General features: G+C 40.9%; 1 protein-coding gene across 1 annotated transcript in view; it reads left to right on the top strand.

Annotated features, from left to right (window-relative positions):
- The first annotated feature begins 3,627 nt into the window (after positions 1-3,627).
- Positions 3,628-18,624, top strand: part of fibcd1b (fibrinogen C domain containing 1b) — a 110,541-nt gene continuing 95,544 nt past the window's right edge. Inside the window, exon 1 of the mRNA XM_030743232.1 lies at positions 3,628-4,428. Within this exon, the coding sequence (XP_030599092.1) occupies positions 4,357-4,428 (72 nt within the window). The 5' untranslated portion in view covers positions 3,628-4,356. The remainder of the gene's footprint in view (positions 4,429-18,624) is intronic.

Here is an 18,624-nt window from a genome sequence, read left to right as displayed (position 1 = left end):
CTCATACTTTCACAGTATGGTCAAGAAGTCCCTCATAAGTGTCTATACCAAATTTTGAACTAAACATCTATTTAGAATGGGTAAATAGCATATCTGATATTATCTTGAAATGGATGATTAATGTTTCGGAGAGCAGGGAGAGTATATATTTTTAGGATTTACTTCTTTTTGGAGAAAAACATATATTCTCACACATTATATAACCATATTATTATATAGTTATTATAACTGTTAAACATTGTCCTCACTCCAATATCATGAAAAAAATCCTCATAACTACCATCTATGATAACCATTATTAATTCAATATTAATTAACCTTTAGAACATAAAGCATGCTTATTGTTTGTGTGGAACTTGAACGTGTGTTTCCCACATTCACTGAAATGGCAGCTCAGGCACTTTTATAATCTTACCCCCCCCCCCCCCCCCCCCCCCCCAACCCCTCTTGTGATCACTGTTTTAATCTCACTTAACCCTCAATGACTTTGATCTCAGCTCAGAATAAATTAACTCTAATTGTTTTTTGTTTGTAGCTACAAATGGAATGAACTTGCACTGGTCTTGCTGACCACTCAAAGGGCTTTTAACTACAATTCAGACTTTAACTATACATTCTTGCAGCACTTTGTTCTATTCAGTTCAAGCACTTTATCTGTCTCATACCCATGGCCGATTTAGAATCACCAGTTAACCCAGTGGTTCTCAAATCCAGGCCTCGTGGCCCGGTGTCCTGCAGGTTTTAGATGTGTCGCTGCTTCAACACACCTGAGTCAAATATAGAAGTCATTAGGAGGACTCTGGAGAACTTGACTGCATACTGAGGAGGTAATTCAGCCATTTGATTCAGGTGTGTTGGATCAGGAACACATCTAAAACCTGCAGGACACTGGGCCACGAGGCCTGGATTTGAGAACCACTGAGTTAACCTAACATGCATGTCTTTAGACTGTGGGTGGAAGCCAGAGCACCCAGAGGGAACCCACACAGTCCCAAATGCAAACTTTAAACAGAATAGCCCCTGCCTGGATTTGAACCAGGAACCTGCACCACCACGACCACCCTATTTCAGATCTCAAGGCACCCTCTGACCTCTGTAGACGTTTGCTCCTTTTGTGCACCATATATAATCACTCCTGTGCTATTTTACTATTTAACTGTTTGGATTTGTAAAGTTTGTTCCCTCAGGACCTTTCAAAGACATGCAGGTGCCTGTCTCTGCAGGAACTTGGGCAAATGTAATGGGAACAGACATGGCACATACAGTCTCACAGTTTCGAGATTCCCACAATGGTGGCTCTAAAATGCATCTCAATATAGGGGCCAGTTTTGATCTAGATTAACCTTAACATACAATGACTTGTAGCACCTGTAGAACAATATCAAATTCTAAAAGTAATCAAATTTCAGGCTAAAAGAATGACATTCAAGGCAGTTTTACTGTTGTTCAATGTCAGAATGGATCAACTTTGACCTGAACTGTATGTAAAGGTTATCAATACCATCAATTAACTGGTAGATGTCAGATCTGCTGACAGTGTACATTGTTTAGCAGTGACCCTATTTTGCATTATTCCCCTCAACCTATCCTCACCTCTCCTCCAGTGAGTCTATCTTTATCACAGGGTTGAGTAATCTTACTCCTGCTTTGGTCCCTGCACTAATAATCAGACCTCTAATCATTAGTCTATCACGCTTCCTTAAATGGGCAAAAACATGGCCAGTATTGTGGGCCATCTTATTGACTGTATTGACTGCGTGTAAACGAGAAAGGGTGGCGGTGGTCTGGGGTGGAAAAAATGTTGAGGTGAGAATTGATTTTCAGGAACACGTTAGTCAGTTCATCACTGGAGTTCAAATAGAAAAGCTGTTACGTTAACCAGCTGAGCATTTTTTTTTTTTATGAAGATGGTTTAAAAAGAAAACTGCTTCTAAAAACTAAATCAGTCAAGTGCATTTTTTCCCCCTAACTATCATTTTCCCCTTCATATTAAAAATTCATGTGATTTTCCCCTTTATTCAGTTGCAGCTATGTAGTCAGTTTACTACAGATGACAATTAAAGGGAAAGGCTGGAGAAAAATGAACGGAGAAACACAAAATATGCAAATGACTCCACACAGCTTCCTTGCATGACACAATTGGGCAATTAACAGCTAATCATGCTCTATGTTCAGCTGACTGGTGTGTCACTAGATACAGTGCATTTAGGACTTTGGGAGATATCAGCAACTAGAGCGAGAAACAGTGATGGGAAGTGCACATTTAATGTCCTTGATACTTGTGCATTAGTGCCATGTACAAGGAAAAACAGAAGAGCAACTCTTCCTCAGATATCTGAAAATGTCAGTGACATGACTAGACTGCAAGCAAGAATAGTCAATAATTACTATATATAGAAAAGAATATTATTATATTGGGCTTCAAGTGCATAAACTCCCTTTTAAAATGAATCTATGGTTTAGAAGTCAGCAGTGCATGGGTCTACAGAGATGCAAAAGAAGGTGATATGGCTAGATAGATGAGTCATCCTTCGCCATATTCTCAGCAAGTGGGCGAATGCATGTCATACACCAAGAGAACCACATGGACCTGAAAGCTTGACCCCCTACAGTGAGGGGATCCAGTGGCTCTGTTATGCTATGGCTGGAATTTTGCTGGCACCAGAAGTGTCACTGCAAATCAATACAAAGTTGTTCTGAGTGTTCACCTTTGTTCTATGATAAAACATTTCTTTCCTGAGTCTCTTTCAGGATAACAGTACCCCCCTCTGTATGGTACGAGGGTTCACTGAAAGGTTTGAGTCTGGAAATGATGCTCAAATGCTCTGGTCTTCACCGCTGTCAGACTTCATTCCAAATGAGCAGGTATTGGAGATTTGGGCCAACAGTGCTCTTCAGAACCATCATCAAAGCATGAGATCAGGGAATGCTCCAGTGGTGACACCTTACTAAGACGCTTTATGTTTGTTGTTTTTTTCTTATGCTTTATCACTTCTTTTTTATAACTGCTCTTAATTTTTTTTTATACTACATCAGGTTTTGATGTCCAGTGAGCTTGAAACACACCATAAACTTGTGCTAATCTAGGAAGGGCTCTGGTGGTCTGACTTCTGTGAAATAAATGAGGTAGTTGCTTCAGTTTAATATTCCGTTTCATCTTTTTTATACCTTAGTGAGATTCTTCTGCCTTTAACTCCCAAAGAGCCCCCCAATACTTCTAACGGCTGTCACACCATTTAAAAATCCTAGGTAATCTTACGTCTAGTCATTAAAATCCAGATACTGGGTGCAATAATGTTCAAAGGGTAGTGTGACAGTCTTTGAAATATGAAGCAACCTTTATTAGATTTCCAGAAGGAGGATTCTATCAGCAATCTGTTCTCCGGATTATGTTTAACCGCCTACAGTCTGTGGTCTACACATCAGAAATATATTTCTATGATCTGCTACTGTTTGGGTTGCAACGGGATAGGAGGGTTCGCGCTGCGGTGGAAGTGAAGCAGTAGGCGGTGAGGCGGTGGCACATCTATCGAGGGCAGGGCGGTACTGGGAAGGAACGTTGCCCTGTAGCGCGCCGCACGTACCGAAGGGACGCGCTGATTGACAGTCGTAGGCACGGAGCGCCCCGTGCGGCTCACAAGCGGAGCACGCTAATCTCACCGCAACACGTCTTGTCAACGGCATCTGTGCGAAATTCCCAGATAGATCAGCCTGCCGCAAAAAGGGAAGCTATCCATCCAGTGGGTCCGATATTGGAGGTTTCTGAACAAGTTAAAAGGACGCGGCGGTTTTTGCAACTCTCTCCCATCTTCTCTACCTGTTCAGTCATAAGTGGAAATAGTCTTGGCCAACCTGGCGTCTCAAATTGTCCGGATAACGGGAGTGGGTGGACACAAAGGTCAAAATGCGCGGTGCAGTCTGAGCGAAAAAAGATTGTTGTCGATTTCTTTTCCTGGACTAAAAGGACTGCATTTGGTGCTTGGTCGGGATACATTTTTGGGTTGTTTTTTTGTTTTGTTTTGTTTTTATTACACGCGATGCGTTTGTGAGCCAATTAAAAAAAAATCCCGGAGCTTGTAGAAAGCTGCGTTTAATTCTTTTTAACTGGAATATTGGATACATAACCAGCAAACTCTGGAGGAATTTAGTCCAAGTTCCCTTTGGTGCGTAATCTGTGCATGTGTGCGGTTGCGGAGCCGCATAAGTAGTTTTGCCTTATATATTTTGCTACCTCCTATACCCTCTTTTTTTTTTTTCATGGAGTAGGCTGAATCACAGGTAAAGACTTAAAAAGAGTGGGCTTATTCCCTGCCGCCCCGAAAGACAGGCGGATTTGATGCGCCGATTCTTCTTGTGATGGTAAATGACCGATGGGGAATCATGAACAGCTCTTCTGAACTCGAAGATGGAACTCGGCATAAAAACCAGGTATGTTCCGCACATTCTGCAGTCGTGCTGTGGGTTTTTTATGAGGAGTGGTGCATCTGCTTGGTGCAGTGTTACCACGCTGAATTTGGTGATGTGCCTCTCGGGCGAATCACTGCACTGTGGAGACAGAAGCTGCAGATGAGCTGTAATTCCCGACTCCCCAAGCTTTAGCACTTCTGTTCCTGTCATAATGTTTCAACCCACCCGCGGATCACACAGTTCCCACGGCTACTTTTGTTTAATGTGTCACAACGCGTGAACGTGTTAGTTAGCCTACTTAGAAATAAATTAATTACGTAGAATAGGTGAAAATCGCTGCAGGAGATAATTGCGCATCTCGGCTGCATCTTCACCACATATCGTCAGATTAGTTTCCTTGGCTGCAGGCTACTCGGTTGTCTGAAAATCCCATTTGTCTTGTTGAAAATGCTGAAACTTGGCACGCAGACATCCTCCGACAGTCCTGAGTTCAGGCTGTCTCCCGCTCGGGTGAACTGGGACAGTGTCGGACGTGTGTGGTGTTGCATGCACGAAAGCTCACTTTGGGGAATAGTCAATGTGTTTTCACAAGGTCAGTAGAGGGTTATTGACAGCCAATAAGAGCGAGAGGTCTCCTCAGGAACAACGGATCGGATTTCGGGGCACTGATAGACCTCGTCGCCTTTGCGAGCACGCAGAGGGGAAAACACACGTTTTTCTTTTCTCCTAATAAAAATGTAGGTGTGTTTCGCTGGAATGCGGCGCATTTTAAATAATAAATGTAAAAGTGCTGAAAAGTTCCTCAGATACATTGCAGAAATCTTTGACAATAAGAGGAAATATTATGTGAGCCTGCATTTTTGGCGATCTTTCCATTACTGACGCAGCTTTGATTTGCTTGATATGAACAAGGAAAAATCAGTTAACACAAATCTGTCCAAAAGATTAAAAAATATGACTACCTTATTGATGCAGGTAGATTATTGGTTTCTAGCTGTTCTTTGATTAGGAACTGTTGATTGTGCCTTTCCAGTTGTTAGAAAGAAGCATGACGTTGGCAAATTTCTTATATTGTATGAAGCTTAGGTGTTAGATGCCTGGCTTGCTGCTCTCCTGTAAGGCTCAGTCGGAGTCACTTGCATGGTGGCACTGTGGGCCTATGTTTGAGTCTTGCTACATTAGTATGGACTGATACAAAGCTGTGTTTAATGTGTTTATATGTTACAGCTGGCAGATCTTCATGTAACCTGCTTTTAAGTGGAGTCCAGGCCAGCATTTTATTGCCTACAAGCTTCCCTGTCTGTTTTATAAGCACTTAAAGGTCACGTGAATACAAGATCTGCCTGCACTGGGTTTTAATGTGATGAGTGTGTGTTCTGCAAATGCTATAGCCTCTCTGTGTCAGTAAACTATCAGTAAACTAAACTAGGGGGAAAAAAAAAAATATTTGAATGGAAAATGAGGTGTCATGTTCATTTTATTAAAAAAAAAAATCTGAATGACTTTAATATTCTGAGTGATAAGATTAGAGGATGAAAAGACAAAATATCATCCATACCTTCAACGCTCACTCTGGATCGGGGAGCATCAGGGGGGGTGGGATGCTCGGTGAGAGGAGAGGTTGTGGGAAATAAGAATGGCTAATGCTCCGACCACCCCCACCCCCACCCCACCCCACCCACACACACATCAATCTGTCTCCTTCGTTGGCACTTTTTATGTTACTATCACACACAGACAGACATAACTACTCTCTCTCCCTCTCTGCCAGCCAGTCTCTCCCTGTAATCTTTAGCAGTAATACCGATCTTTTATCTCCAGTCTCGTGCTATTGACACAGTCATTTCAGACACAGTGGGGAGGGATCAGGTAATAGAGATCTCTTGCGGTCTCTGTTTGTCTTGATATTACAAAACATTGCCTGGTATTTGTCTGGTAACTCTGCATATTTGAATTGTTGCTGTAGGTGGGCTGTCATCTGTGCCCTTTTGTAACAGATGGATGCCATTTAGAGTAAAGCGGGGATTCAAGTGCAACTAAAAACCAGCTTTGAAATCTTCACTGGATATAAAGCAACTGTGACTACGGCTGCACGGTTGGATGTGCTATTAACTTAGAGAATTTTGAGTCAACACAACAGTGGAGCATTCATATTAACTGAGATGGCAAAAAAATGTGATTTTACATTAAAAAAAGGAAATAAAAAAAAAAAATACATAGAGCAGGGGCTGCCTTTGAAATGCATGCTCATAACCAGAATATTAGCTTTTGGTGGGAGACCAAAATCATGCACTTCAAATCCTGCATGTCCAAAAGACTGGATGATGATTATAGTTCAAAATGCTTCTTCGGTGCAAAAGACAGGAATACAGAACTTGTTTTCAGTTCTTGTAATATTATCAAAAAAGTATGCATAAGACCAGTAAGTGAATTACTATGTGTCTCTTGAAGCCAAGTGTTAGATCTAAATGACTTGACCTTCATTTTCCTGTTTGCCTTTTTGTTCACATGGCTGGAAAAAATTGGTGAAATTTATCAACTTCTCGGCTTAAGTTATGTGTTAGTCCTACATTTTTATCTTCAACACTGGAATAAGGAATACCTGTAAAAACACCAATAAATACTTTCTTTCTTTCATAGTGTGATATAAGTGCACACATACATCTAACACATAACGCATATATAAGTACACTGTATATACCATACATCTGTATATGTCTCATCTTTATCACACATGGCACAGAAACACACACACAGTACAGCTTTAAAGGGAGCTAGGCCCAGTTGGGTTGTCCACCTGGGCTTGAGATAATCAATAACATTCTCAGAAATCTAAACTTCCCAAAGCATTGAAAAAAAAACCCTGTTTGTGTATGACTAGAAAACCATAGAATATATCTGACAGTTTGTCAGCTGTTACAGCCTGAGCTTCACTTTAGAACCACAACCAACACAAACAGATCAAAGTCAAGAAATTAAATCAATGAGTTAGCAAACCATGTAACAATAGTTAGAAAGTGTATGTAAGAAAGCTATAAGAAGGAGGATGATGTGCAGCGCACACACACACACACACACACACACACACGTATATCACACACCAGTATCAAAAACAGATTTGGTAGCAACCCGACTCAGAAATTATGTCAACACATCTGTTGGTATTTATCAAACTTCACTAACGCACTTGATTAGACTTTGTACCCACACGCAACTGTAGCACAAGAGTCAGACTCTGTAGGACTTCATGCACACCTTAATTACACCTACAGTATCAGTAGAAATGTGTTTTTCTTTATTTCTAAGCAAGTGTGATTTTTTTTTTAACTTCCTGTACATTTGGTCCTAAACCAAATGCAATCGCCAAGTGATTTTGCTCACATATGAATTGAATACATAATATATATAATATTTTCTTTTTAAACACTTTAATCTAGTTTCTTAATGAAAAAAGTGCAACAGTTATGCAACATGAACAATAATTATTTTCTGGTCAGTGGAAGAGAAGGGGTCCATCAGCTGTAGTTGCATACTTGACATTGCTCAGCAGTTTTCAGATATAATGAAGAAGTTCCAAAGTGCCTTTAGATTTGTGGATAACAACACAGCAAGATGACAGAGTGGCTACTCAAGATAATAATGACAAACTGCTGCTAAATGGCAGCTGATAGCAATCTTGATATCCAGCTGAAGACATGCAAATGTTGCCGTACTAAACAGAATTACAAAGCAGGCTGCTTTTCAGCTCCAAACTGTTGAGGTCCAGATTTCTAGCTTTCATGTGATGTGTTCAAACAAGTAGTGCATGTAAAACTGAGAAAACCAAGCAACGCTGTCAGTCATTTACACTCGGCAAACAAGCACCTGAAACTCCACAAATGCTTGCATAAAAACACGATAATCTTTTTTTTTTTTTTTCACATAAAGAATACATCAAACAGCAGTAAAACATCACTCATAATGATCAATGCAGAAAATTATTAGTCTTGTCTTCTCTGTCGAGCCTTAAACCCAAAACAGTGAAACTATAGTGAAGTCAACATAGTGGAGCCTCTAAAGTGTGAGATACACTATATTGCCAGAAGTATTCACTATTCAGTGAATTCAGGTGTTCCAATCACTTCTATGACCAAAGGTGTATAAACCAAGCACCTAGGCATGCAGACTGCTTCTACAAACATTTGTGAAAAAAATGGGTCACTCTCAGGAGCTCAGTGAATTTCAGTGTGGTACCGTGATAGGATGCTACACGTGCAACAAGTCCAGTCATAAAATTTCCTCACTACTAAATATTCCAGTCAACTGTTAGTGGTATTTTAACAAAGTGGAATTGATTGAGAAGGACAGCAACTCAACCATGAAGAACAACAGAGCAGGGTCAGCAGGGTCAATCACTACAGACCTCCAAACTTCATCTTCAGATTAGCTCAAGAACAGCGTGTAGAGAGCTTCATGCAATGGGTTTCTATGACCGAGCAGCTGCATGCAAGCCTTACATCACCAAGCACAATGCAAAGCATTGGATTTAGTGGTGTAAAGCACGCCACTGGATTCTAGAGCAGTGGAGACATGTTCTCTCTGTTCACACTTCTCCTCTGGCAATCTGATGGATGAGTCTGTGTTTGGTGGTTACCAGGAGAACGGTACTTGTATGACTGCATTGTGCCAAGTGTAAAGTTTGGTGGAGGGGGGATTATGGTGCGGGGTTCTTTTTCAGGAGTTGGGCTCGTTCCCTTAGTTCCAGTGAAAGGAACTCTTAATGCTTCAGCATACCAAGACATTTTGGACAGTTTCATGGTCCCAACTTTGTGGGAACAGTTTGGGGATGGCCCCTTCCTGTTCCAACATGACTGCACACCAGTGCACAAAGCAGGTCCATAAAGACATGGATGAGAGAGTTTGATGTGGAAGAACTTGACTGGCCTGCAGAGTCCTGACCTCAACCCAATAGAACACCTCTGGGATGAATTAGAGCGGAGACTGTGAGACAGGACTTCTCGTCCAACATCAGTGTCTGACCTCACAAATGAGCTTCTGGAAGAATGGTCAAAAATTCCCATAAACACTCCTAAACCTTGTCAAAAGCCTTCCCAGAAGAGTTGAAGCTGTTATAGCTGCAAAGGAAGGGCTGACATCATATTAAACCCTATGGATTAAGAATGGGATGTCACTCAAGTTCATATGCGTGTGAAGGCAGACGAGCAAATACTTTTGGCAGTATAGTGTACTTCCCAAAAGACTTTGTAAATACCAAAAACAGAACTAAAAGAGAGTTGTGGTTGTAGTTACGTTCACTTCTGCAAATTAATGATGAAATTAAAATTTCTGGCATGCCCAGAGTTAGCATACTAGCCAGATGACAGCTAGGATATGCAAAGAATTAACATTTATTAACTATAACAGAGAAAATTTGCACTTGTCATTATAGCTTAAACTTTCCCTTGCTGCAGCTTATTTATATTTAACAGGGCAGCATTTGCAATTCGAAAATTACAGCCTTTCATATCATGACTTTGATTAATTGTTCAGCCCTAATAACAAAGCTCCAGCATATGCTGATACATGTGAAGTATATGTTTCATACAGTCATGCCGTGATACTTTATATTATCAGTGTAATAATATGTTGAGGTGAAGATTGTAATTGTGTACTGCCTGTGTGCAATGTGGGCTTGCTGCTTTTGTGGGTACCCTTGTCGAAATAATGAACCTGCTGAGCTGGCCGGAGGTATAGGAGGCCGTGTGGACTGGAGCAAAACAGAGCAGAGAGACTTCCCTGGATCGCTGGGCCTGTGATTTCCCTGTGGGGGGTCTTGCTGTGGCAGGACTACAACTCTAACAACCTCAGCCTTTGCCTTCCCTTCCTTGCTCTGGCTGGCATCGAGGAAACACCTGACACCAAAGGGCTTCATTTATTTGTCACGTCACAGATAGAGATGCGATAACTGGTGCAAATTCTGCTTTCAGACGACATCAGCACATGAACTAAAACGATCAGGTGGAAGTGTTATTTCTGTCTTGTAGTTTATGTGTGGGTGCTTTTCTTTTGTACTGTAACCATCTCACGGGAGAGACTGATCAAATATGAGTGTGTGTGTTGTTGAAGAGTTGCACGATACATAAAAGTACTTATAGTTTGACATTTTCATGTGGCTCTCTGCATGTTTTGCTTGTGCGATGATTTACTTTTATCAATCCATCGCTCCTTTTAAACCGAGTGAGGGGTACAGAGTCGATGGAGAGTTATTCTATTTATCGAGGAAAAAACAACAACACTCCCTCGGTGTCGCTGATTTCACTTTGCTCTTCATAACAACACCCCCTGTAAATTGGCGTGCGTGAACTATAATGAATTTCAAAGCCTTAATTTTTCACTGTTTTTCATCTTCCAGTGAGCATGTCTCTTCTCACACAAATGCTTTTCTAATTGCCTCTCTCTGTTTTTATTCTTTTCTTATCAGCGCAATATCAGCTGCCTTCCACCTATAAACACATTCATATGCTATGGAAGCTGTCCATTGTTTTAGTATTGTTGAATTGTGAGTTCAAAGCCTAAGTGGTTCACAGGAGTGTAGGACTATTGTTAGAATGAAGGTATGAATGTGTGAGAGGACTCTGTGTGTTGGTGGATCAAAGAGGTAACGAGCCATTACTGTCAAGTTGTTATATAAGTGAGGAGTGTTTTTTTTTTTCTTTTTTCATAGAAAGTGATTGAGTGCCGTAATGGAGGAGCGTGCAGTTTTGTTTAGGTTTTTGCTGCAGACAGATCCATTTTGTGCAACAACAGAAACGGTCACTGTTCTGCAGCCAAAATTAAAGGGTAGTAATGAGTAATTAGGCCAGAGGTGGCCGAAATATTGGTTACAATATTGCTATAAAAAAAGAAGATGCGTGTGGGTTTTTTTGGTAACTTCTTTATTTACAAAATGGCTGCAAACAGACAGCCTTAAAATGTTCAGTCCACATTTTTTAATAAAAAAAAAGACACATTTATGTTTGTGTTTGCATATGGAAATACATTTCCCATCTTTCTGTGTGTTGCATAGTGAAATTGTTGTCAATGTGCATAACAGTTTGCCCCGTTTCCTTTTCATTGTCAACACTTAGAGGTGACTGATGTAGGATTTTTAACACCCTTATTTGGTGATTTAAAAATCCAGTATATAGCTAGCATTTTTCTCGACAGCTAAAGCTACTTTTAGCTGCTCCCTTGTCGCAAGGTGCCACCATAGTGGGTAGCTCCACATGTTTTGATTTGGCAGAGTGTTTGTCAGATTCCCTTCCTGACGCAACCCCAAAGGGGGATTTCGTGTCTCCAGCTGGAATCAAACCAGCAAACTTTTGTGTGTGTAAACCACTACACTATGGAGTCACTGGTGGACAAATATGCAATCAGTTTTCATTTATGGATTGTTATAAATGCCAGTGACGGTGTTCTTGGCGAAAAGCTAATATCGACTGGGCTCTAAATACAGTCCTGTGGTGAAATTGTAATTTGGATGGTTCGTGGTAAGATTAAGATTATGAGTTCATTTCATAATTGTCTTCTTTTCTAAACAAACTGCGTGTTGGTAGTAAGTCTAGGAAGAGCATACAGGCAATAGGATGTCAAGCAGAAAGCCAGGTAATGTCTGGAATGCCAGCGCAGTTTTACAAACAAGACTAGAGATCCAGAATGTTTGGTCAGCCAGTAGGTATCCAGAATGGAAATGTTTGCTGGGATGCATAGCTCTATGAAGATAGGACTTTACTTGTCTGAAGGTTAAACCCGGCAACTGCTTTCCCATGTGTTTTTCATCTCATCTTATGATGCCTCTCTGTGTCTTTTTCTGATTTTCTCAGTTTCCATATTTGTTACTCACAGGAAGGTACACAATATTTCGATATCATATTTCTAGGGCTGCAAGCTGGCCAGAAGGCCTTCAGAGAAAAAGAGGCATTACCCAGGAAGGACAGAACACAGGCAAAAACAGAATTTGATGAAGAAGAATGAAAATAAGACCTAGAGTAAAGAAACCAAAGTGTAACCCAAAGTGGAGTAAAAATGACACGGGAGGGTTGGAGAGTATGAATCACAGATGGTCCCAGATCAGTGTTGAGCAGACAGCAGGCTAGCTGGGGGCACATGTACCTTTGCAAGATGACGCAGATATATTCCAGCTGCTCAAAATCCCACGTACCATCAACAAAGGGTTGTTATCAGATATGCCACACATTGCTTTTGGGGAAACACAGCCTTTTTTCACACAGTCAACTCTTGGATGAGTTACAAAGCTCATCACAGATGCCCCAAAGCACCACCAAGGGCTCACTTGCATCCAGGAAAACAGCTGTAATAGAAAGTAACTGTACCTAATTGATTCGTGGTTCTGGTGATTGTGTTGATTTTTTACTTTGTACTACATATGCTTTAGGTCAAGTGTGTATGCCTGAAGGTGCATGTGACTCAGTGCACTTGCATGTCCTTATATATGTGTGTGGGCAAGCACAATGTGCGTACATGATGATGCTGTTGGCCTGTTGTATGTTTTGAACAATTGTAAAGAAAGGAAATATGAGTGGTGAACATTATGAAAGAGGGCAAGGTTACTCTCTACCTCCCAGAGCACGTATTGACAGATCTGTCAACAAGCTGACCTGATGGGTAGGGCTTTACAGTAGAAGAGCTAAAAGTCTAAGAAAGCACATGCTCAGAAAAAGTCATGAAGATCAAAAAAGGGAACAGTTTAAAAGAAAGAAAATATTTTTTATTTTAGTCTGAGATGCTATGATATCACAAATTTCCAAATGATCATTCACCTCCCTGCTCATTCAGCATTAAAAATGTATTGGTAATCACCTGTGAGAGGCAGATGAGAGGGTGTGCAGATGGAAGGAAAAGAGTTGGCTGGAAGTGAAATGAGTGGTGTAGTGAGGGATACAGTGTGTGCATGTATTACAGAGTTCAGTCAACACAATGGACAGCTAGCCAGGCTCATGTCACTGACAGATTGGGCTCTATCTTTATATGTATAGATGTTAGATTCAACTCATTGTCAGTGTGCACACAAGGCACACAATGAAATGATTGTTCCAGATCACTCATCTAGAGACGAGCATCTGCAGTCATGCAGCCAGAGACCGGCGCTACCGTTAGGCAGTGGGGTTTAAGTGTCTTGCCCAAGGACAAAACGCAGCGCAGGGACAGGGGCTCAAACCGGCAACCCTCCGGCTGCAAGGTGAGCGCCTACCCACTGCGCCACTGCCACTGAAGTATAGTGAGAAGTGTCCAATTTCCTCCTGGCGATTTCAGTGTAAGAGATAAAGAGCTCCGTTCCTGTGACGCTGGAGTCTCGATAAAATATAGATGTGAGATTAAGAGCCTTCTTTTAAGGGAACGTACGTCCCACAACATAATGGACTTCGTTGCTTGATGTTCCCTCGTTATTAATCAGTAATTATATATAATCAAGCGTGGAAACAAAAAATAAAAATCAGCTACCCAAATGCGGTGTGCAGCAGACTCGACAGTGAATTATGAGCACATTCATTAGACTTTGAAAATCCAGTAAATAATTTATGATAAACAGGGATGTTTTATCAAAAGATCAATCTACTGCCCACTGGATCTGGAGCAGAAAAATAGCATAGGAGAGAGAGAGGGTAGGAGGATGATAATGCAGTCTTAACATAAACATACAATTACACTGAAAACTGCTGGAATATGGAGAATGCCTGGGAGCAAGCCACAGCTGATTTTTAAAATAGCAATGCTAAAGAGTGTCATCTGTTCTAGTGCTAGTGCACAGGGCCTTGTTTTATCCTGCGTTGAACTGCCAGAGCACATGTGATTGAGATCCTTTGCTCTCTGACTCTCTCTTATGTGGTAGTCTCTCCAAAATCACATTATTGGTTCTCCTCTGAGTCAATTCCACAGCAAACTGGCTTCATATATTTACCTGCTGATGACTTGCTTAAGCTAACGGAGGAAACATAATAGCATCATTATGGGCCGTGCACCATCAGATGTCTCAAGGTTAATAGCAGCATTAATTGACAACAAGGATGGAGGCTGTGAAAACCTTGTTCCAATTAGGTAGTATTCTTGACTTATGAATTGGCTTGAAAATGTAATTCCTTATCCATTCAGTTAAATGTGTCAGAAAAAAACACACACACACACACACACACACTCAGTGGCTGGTTAATAGCCACAGACACATTTTTTTTTTTTGTTTCAGGGACTTGGTTTTTACAAGATAATATGAAATGAGAATTAATTAGATCCTGCACCAAACCAAGTCCAATCCTTCCTTTAAAATGTATGGCACATTTTCTGCAAGGATGATACTGACCGCAAGCAGTAAAGTATCTTCAAGTTCCCTTTGACAGTATTTTCAGTGACCTAAAACAGAAATTTGATTAGATATTTTACATTTGTGATGAGCAGAATAAGAGGAAAACTCCAAGAAGGAGGTTAGGTGAGTGATACAAGGATGACAAAAGGCATTAGAAGTGAGAACAGTTTCAGGAGAGAGATTAAAAAAACGTATTTGATGCATGAAAGCTATCCAGAATGAGACAGACACAGAGGGAGGCAGGGGGAGATGCAGAGATGTATTTATTGCTGCTATCCAATTAAACAGTTATGACAAACTCATGGCTAATGTATTAACAGACTTATCCACTAACATCCATTATTTATTCATCATCAAAAATTCAATCTGGCAGACTGTGTGCCATTATTCAGATGTGCTGGGGGAAAGTGGCACATTTGAATAAATGAGGATTGTAGGCCTCACTCCCTTGGCTTGTTGTTATTCCAAAACCCTCCTTTTAAGTGATTCAAACATTAAATCTGTCAAAAAAAATGCAGGAGAATGATTGTTGTTGGGGATAAAATCCCTTCCTTGCCCACATAGCTGGATTTGCTGTATCTCTGGGAAGAGACATATTATTGTTCTCGGCCCATTTTAAAAACAGATACTTGGAGCTGTTGAAAGGGGCTCTGTCATACATCATGTAGCTTGTATCTTTTAATTCGCCAAAAAGGAACCCATTATATTTTATGCACACGTCAACTTACATCTCATTTCAGAGCAGTTATTTTGACCCCCCTCATATGGCTTCACTAGATTATTATAGTTGGTTTGTCTTGTTTCCTCTGGTGAAATTTTGCACCACTCTGCAATACTGTAGTCCGAATGTGATTGGATATGGAAATGTTGAGTGCTGCAGACCAGTCGTTCTGCTGATGCAATGGAATTTGGCATCAGCAGGATGACATTTTCCTCCGAGAAACAAGCGCTCACTCATACAGACACGTCCGTGCAAGTGGACACATGAAACTGGACACACCTATGCTTTACTAATGTGGAACATTACAATGTACACATCTAAAGTTCGGTGGGTAAAGTACCTTGTAAGTGGGCACATATATCCTGGTATAGCTTTCTACAGTGTTTCTAATACATCATCAGCTAATGCGATCCTTTGAAGTTAACCTGTTCCAGAGCAGCATTTAGGTTACCTTGGTGAGCCAATCTGGTTAAAGCAATCCATCTGCGTCGCACAGGTCAACCTGAGTTAGGCTGGAAGTTCACCATCTTGGTAATATTAGCTAGCCACTGTTATGCTTTTTTCTGTTGATATTTGCTCATAAACCTGGTCATACGGGATGAAATGTTTGCATCTCACCAGAAATGTTCCGGTTCTTCTTTGGGAAACCATGACTGCACACAAATGAATATCAACCATTTTAGAAGCTGGTAAACTACATAATTCATAAACACAATCAATCTGGGCAGAGGTTTTGTGTTTTTACTGTCGTGTGAAACGTGAGCAGTGTTCTTTACTGACATTTTGTCTGACTTGGCTCTTAGAGTGTGTATTGATGCGGCCGCCTGTAGAATATTGCAATCTAATACAACATCCAGGCTTTTAATGTTACTGTTTTGTTTAAATTGTGCCAGAGGGGGTTTTACTATTCGCCGCTGAAACTGATGTCTTAGTTTCATTATTCTGTTGGAGCGCCTGTTATTTTTTCCAAGGACTTAGAAGACATATGGCCCAAACACTGCAGTGTTCAGTCACTGACTATCAAGTGGTTCAAAACAGAATCTTAAGACCATCTTCACGTTCTCTCTGAGACGTTATCCGTCCTCTGTATCCCCCCTGTCCTTGCCTTTTTAGCGTTATTTAATTTCATGGGTTTATTTATATGTCTTGTGGATGACATGTAAAAGCAACATTTTCAATCTGTACACTTTTAAAAGTTTCTTTTTTACTTTCATCTTGACCTTGCTTTTCTGGCTACGGTGTCAGATTATTAGGTACAAGTGCTTCCAGTCTCAGTGTGATATTGTAAAAGCCTTTTTAAAGTCTACACAGCACAGCGTCTCAGCCATTTGTCTGCCACCTTTAATTAAAGCCTCCTTACAGATGCAATGACTAATAAATGACGTTTACAAGAGACTGAGGTGGACCAGAATATATATATATATAAAACACAAAAACACAAAAGTTTGAAGTCCAGAGATTTTGCAAAGTAATATGAACTGAGCTTTTTAAATTTTTTTTGACAACCTATAATTTGCCACAAGACTGTAGCAGTAATTGTCATATAATCGTAGACAAATCTTGAAAACTGTTCTTTAGCTAACAGTGTCTTTCTTTAATTCCCACCATACTTTGAACTTATTTTCTCTTCTCCCACAGCCTCTCTCACTTGGGGGATGAAATCTGGCAGCCTCCTCACAGGCTCCTATAATGTGCTAACATAAGAAATCAATCAGACTCACACTATTTCTACAGCCACTCAGCTCACATTGATTTATCGCATGTGTTGAAGATGCAGAGAGAAAACTCTTTAGCACTATGGGGCAGGGTGGTCAAGAGGAATGGATGTAGGAGAGAGGGATGAAGGGATGACAAGTTTGGGGGAAGAGATGGAGGGGTTGCTGACCTTTGTTCTGACAGGCTGACTTTTAACCCCTGGGTTAAGGCACTGCCAGTCATCAGCTGAAGAGAAAATGATGATAGTGTATTTTCTATTTTAAGTGGCTGTGCTGTGATTGCTGTGTGGCTCTCTGTGTCAGGGGTCACAAAGATGCAGTGGCCTAGACACCCTCCAGATACTATCAATAAATGCACTTGACAAACTTATACTGTAGACCACTGTTCCACAGCATCATGCATTGTGACTTTCCTGTCTTACTGAAGAACAATGTTATTACTAATAGTATTTGTTTTTAACTCACTTAACAAATGTACTTGATTTAAGTCTTGGCATTCAGTGTGTGCTGCTGATGCATGAGCATCTTTGAAACTAAATTCTTACTATATTAAAATCATAATGTTTACCTAATATCTTTTGTAATGGCTTATTGACTGTTGTTACTGATCTGAGGCAAATTCAATTTTGACATTTTTAAGCTAAAAAAACAATAATTTGTCATTGCTAAAAAAGTTATGACTCAGGCAAATTCACATTTTCTGCTCACACAGGTGAGGAGGAGGGAATACCTCGCCAAAAAGTTAAATTCGCCTCCCGAGTGAAAGGCTTGTTTATCCGTTTTGTAAAAGATGACTGTCTTAGGGGGAGACAGAGTAAGTAAGAGCTTAATAGCAGCTCGGCGTATTTATATCATGAGCATACACTTACAGACACCAAAGGGAACTGATGGAGATGAGGACTGAAGTGGATTACTGAGACAGGATGGCACTATGGGGAAAAATGAAGTCGTATGTTTATATTAGGCTTTCATGAAACACATAAGCAGGGAAACATACGTCATTTGTGGCCATATGCGGCTCCGCTGAGTGGCTGTGGGTGTCTCTCTGCTGGGGCTGCGAGGCTGATGGAAGGGGTTAAAGAGAAGATTAAAGTGATAATGTACATCTCTAATCCGCAGCACATTAGGAGGGCAAAGAGGCAAAACTGCCTCTGACCAAAGAGCCTAACATAAAGAGCGTGCATCAGTCGCCATCAGGGTCAGCCATCACCATGGTAACCGATTATTCAGAATAATTATGTGCCATATGCGCCTTGTCACAATTAGAAGTTGGCTGTGAGCCGGGCCATGGGTCAAACGGTGATCAGAGCATTGGGGGCGGCGGCAAACACATCCCCCCACAGTGTTTATTAAAATAAAGTTCAGCTTGCCGTTCACATCTGTCACAAGCCTCGCAACCCACACTCTGCTTCAAAGCAGACTGTCTTTGAGATCCGATGCTACCA

The sequence above is a fragment of the Archocentrus centrarchus genome, chromosome 12 (assembly GCF_007364275.1).
Source record: "Archocentrus centrarchus isolate MPI-CPG fArcCen1 chromosome 12, fArcCen1, whole genome shotgun sequence".
Classification (NCBI taxonomy): Eukaryota; Metazoa; Chordata; class Actinopteri; order Cichliformes; family Cichlidae; genus Archocentrus; species Archocentrus centrarchus.
The sequence above is the reverse complement of the archived record's forward strand: the minus strand, read 5'-3'. Positions and strand labels throughout refer to the sequence as shown.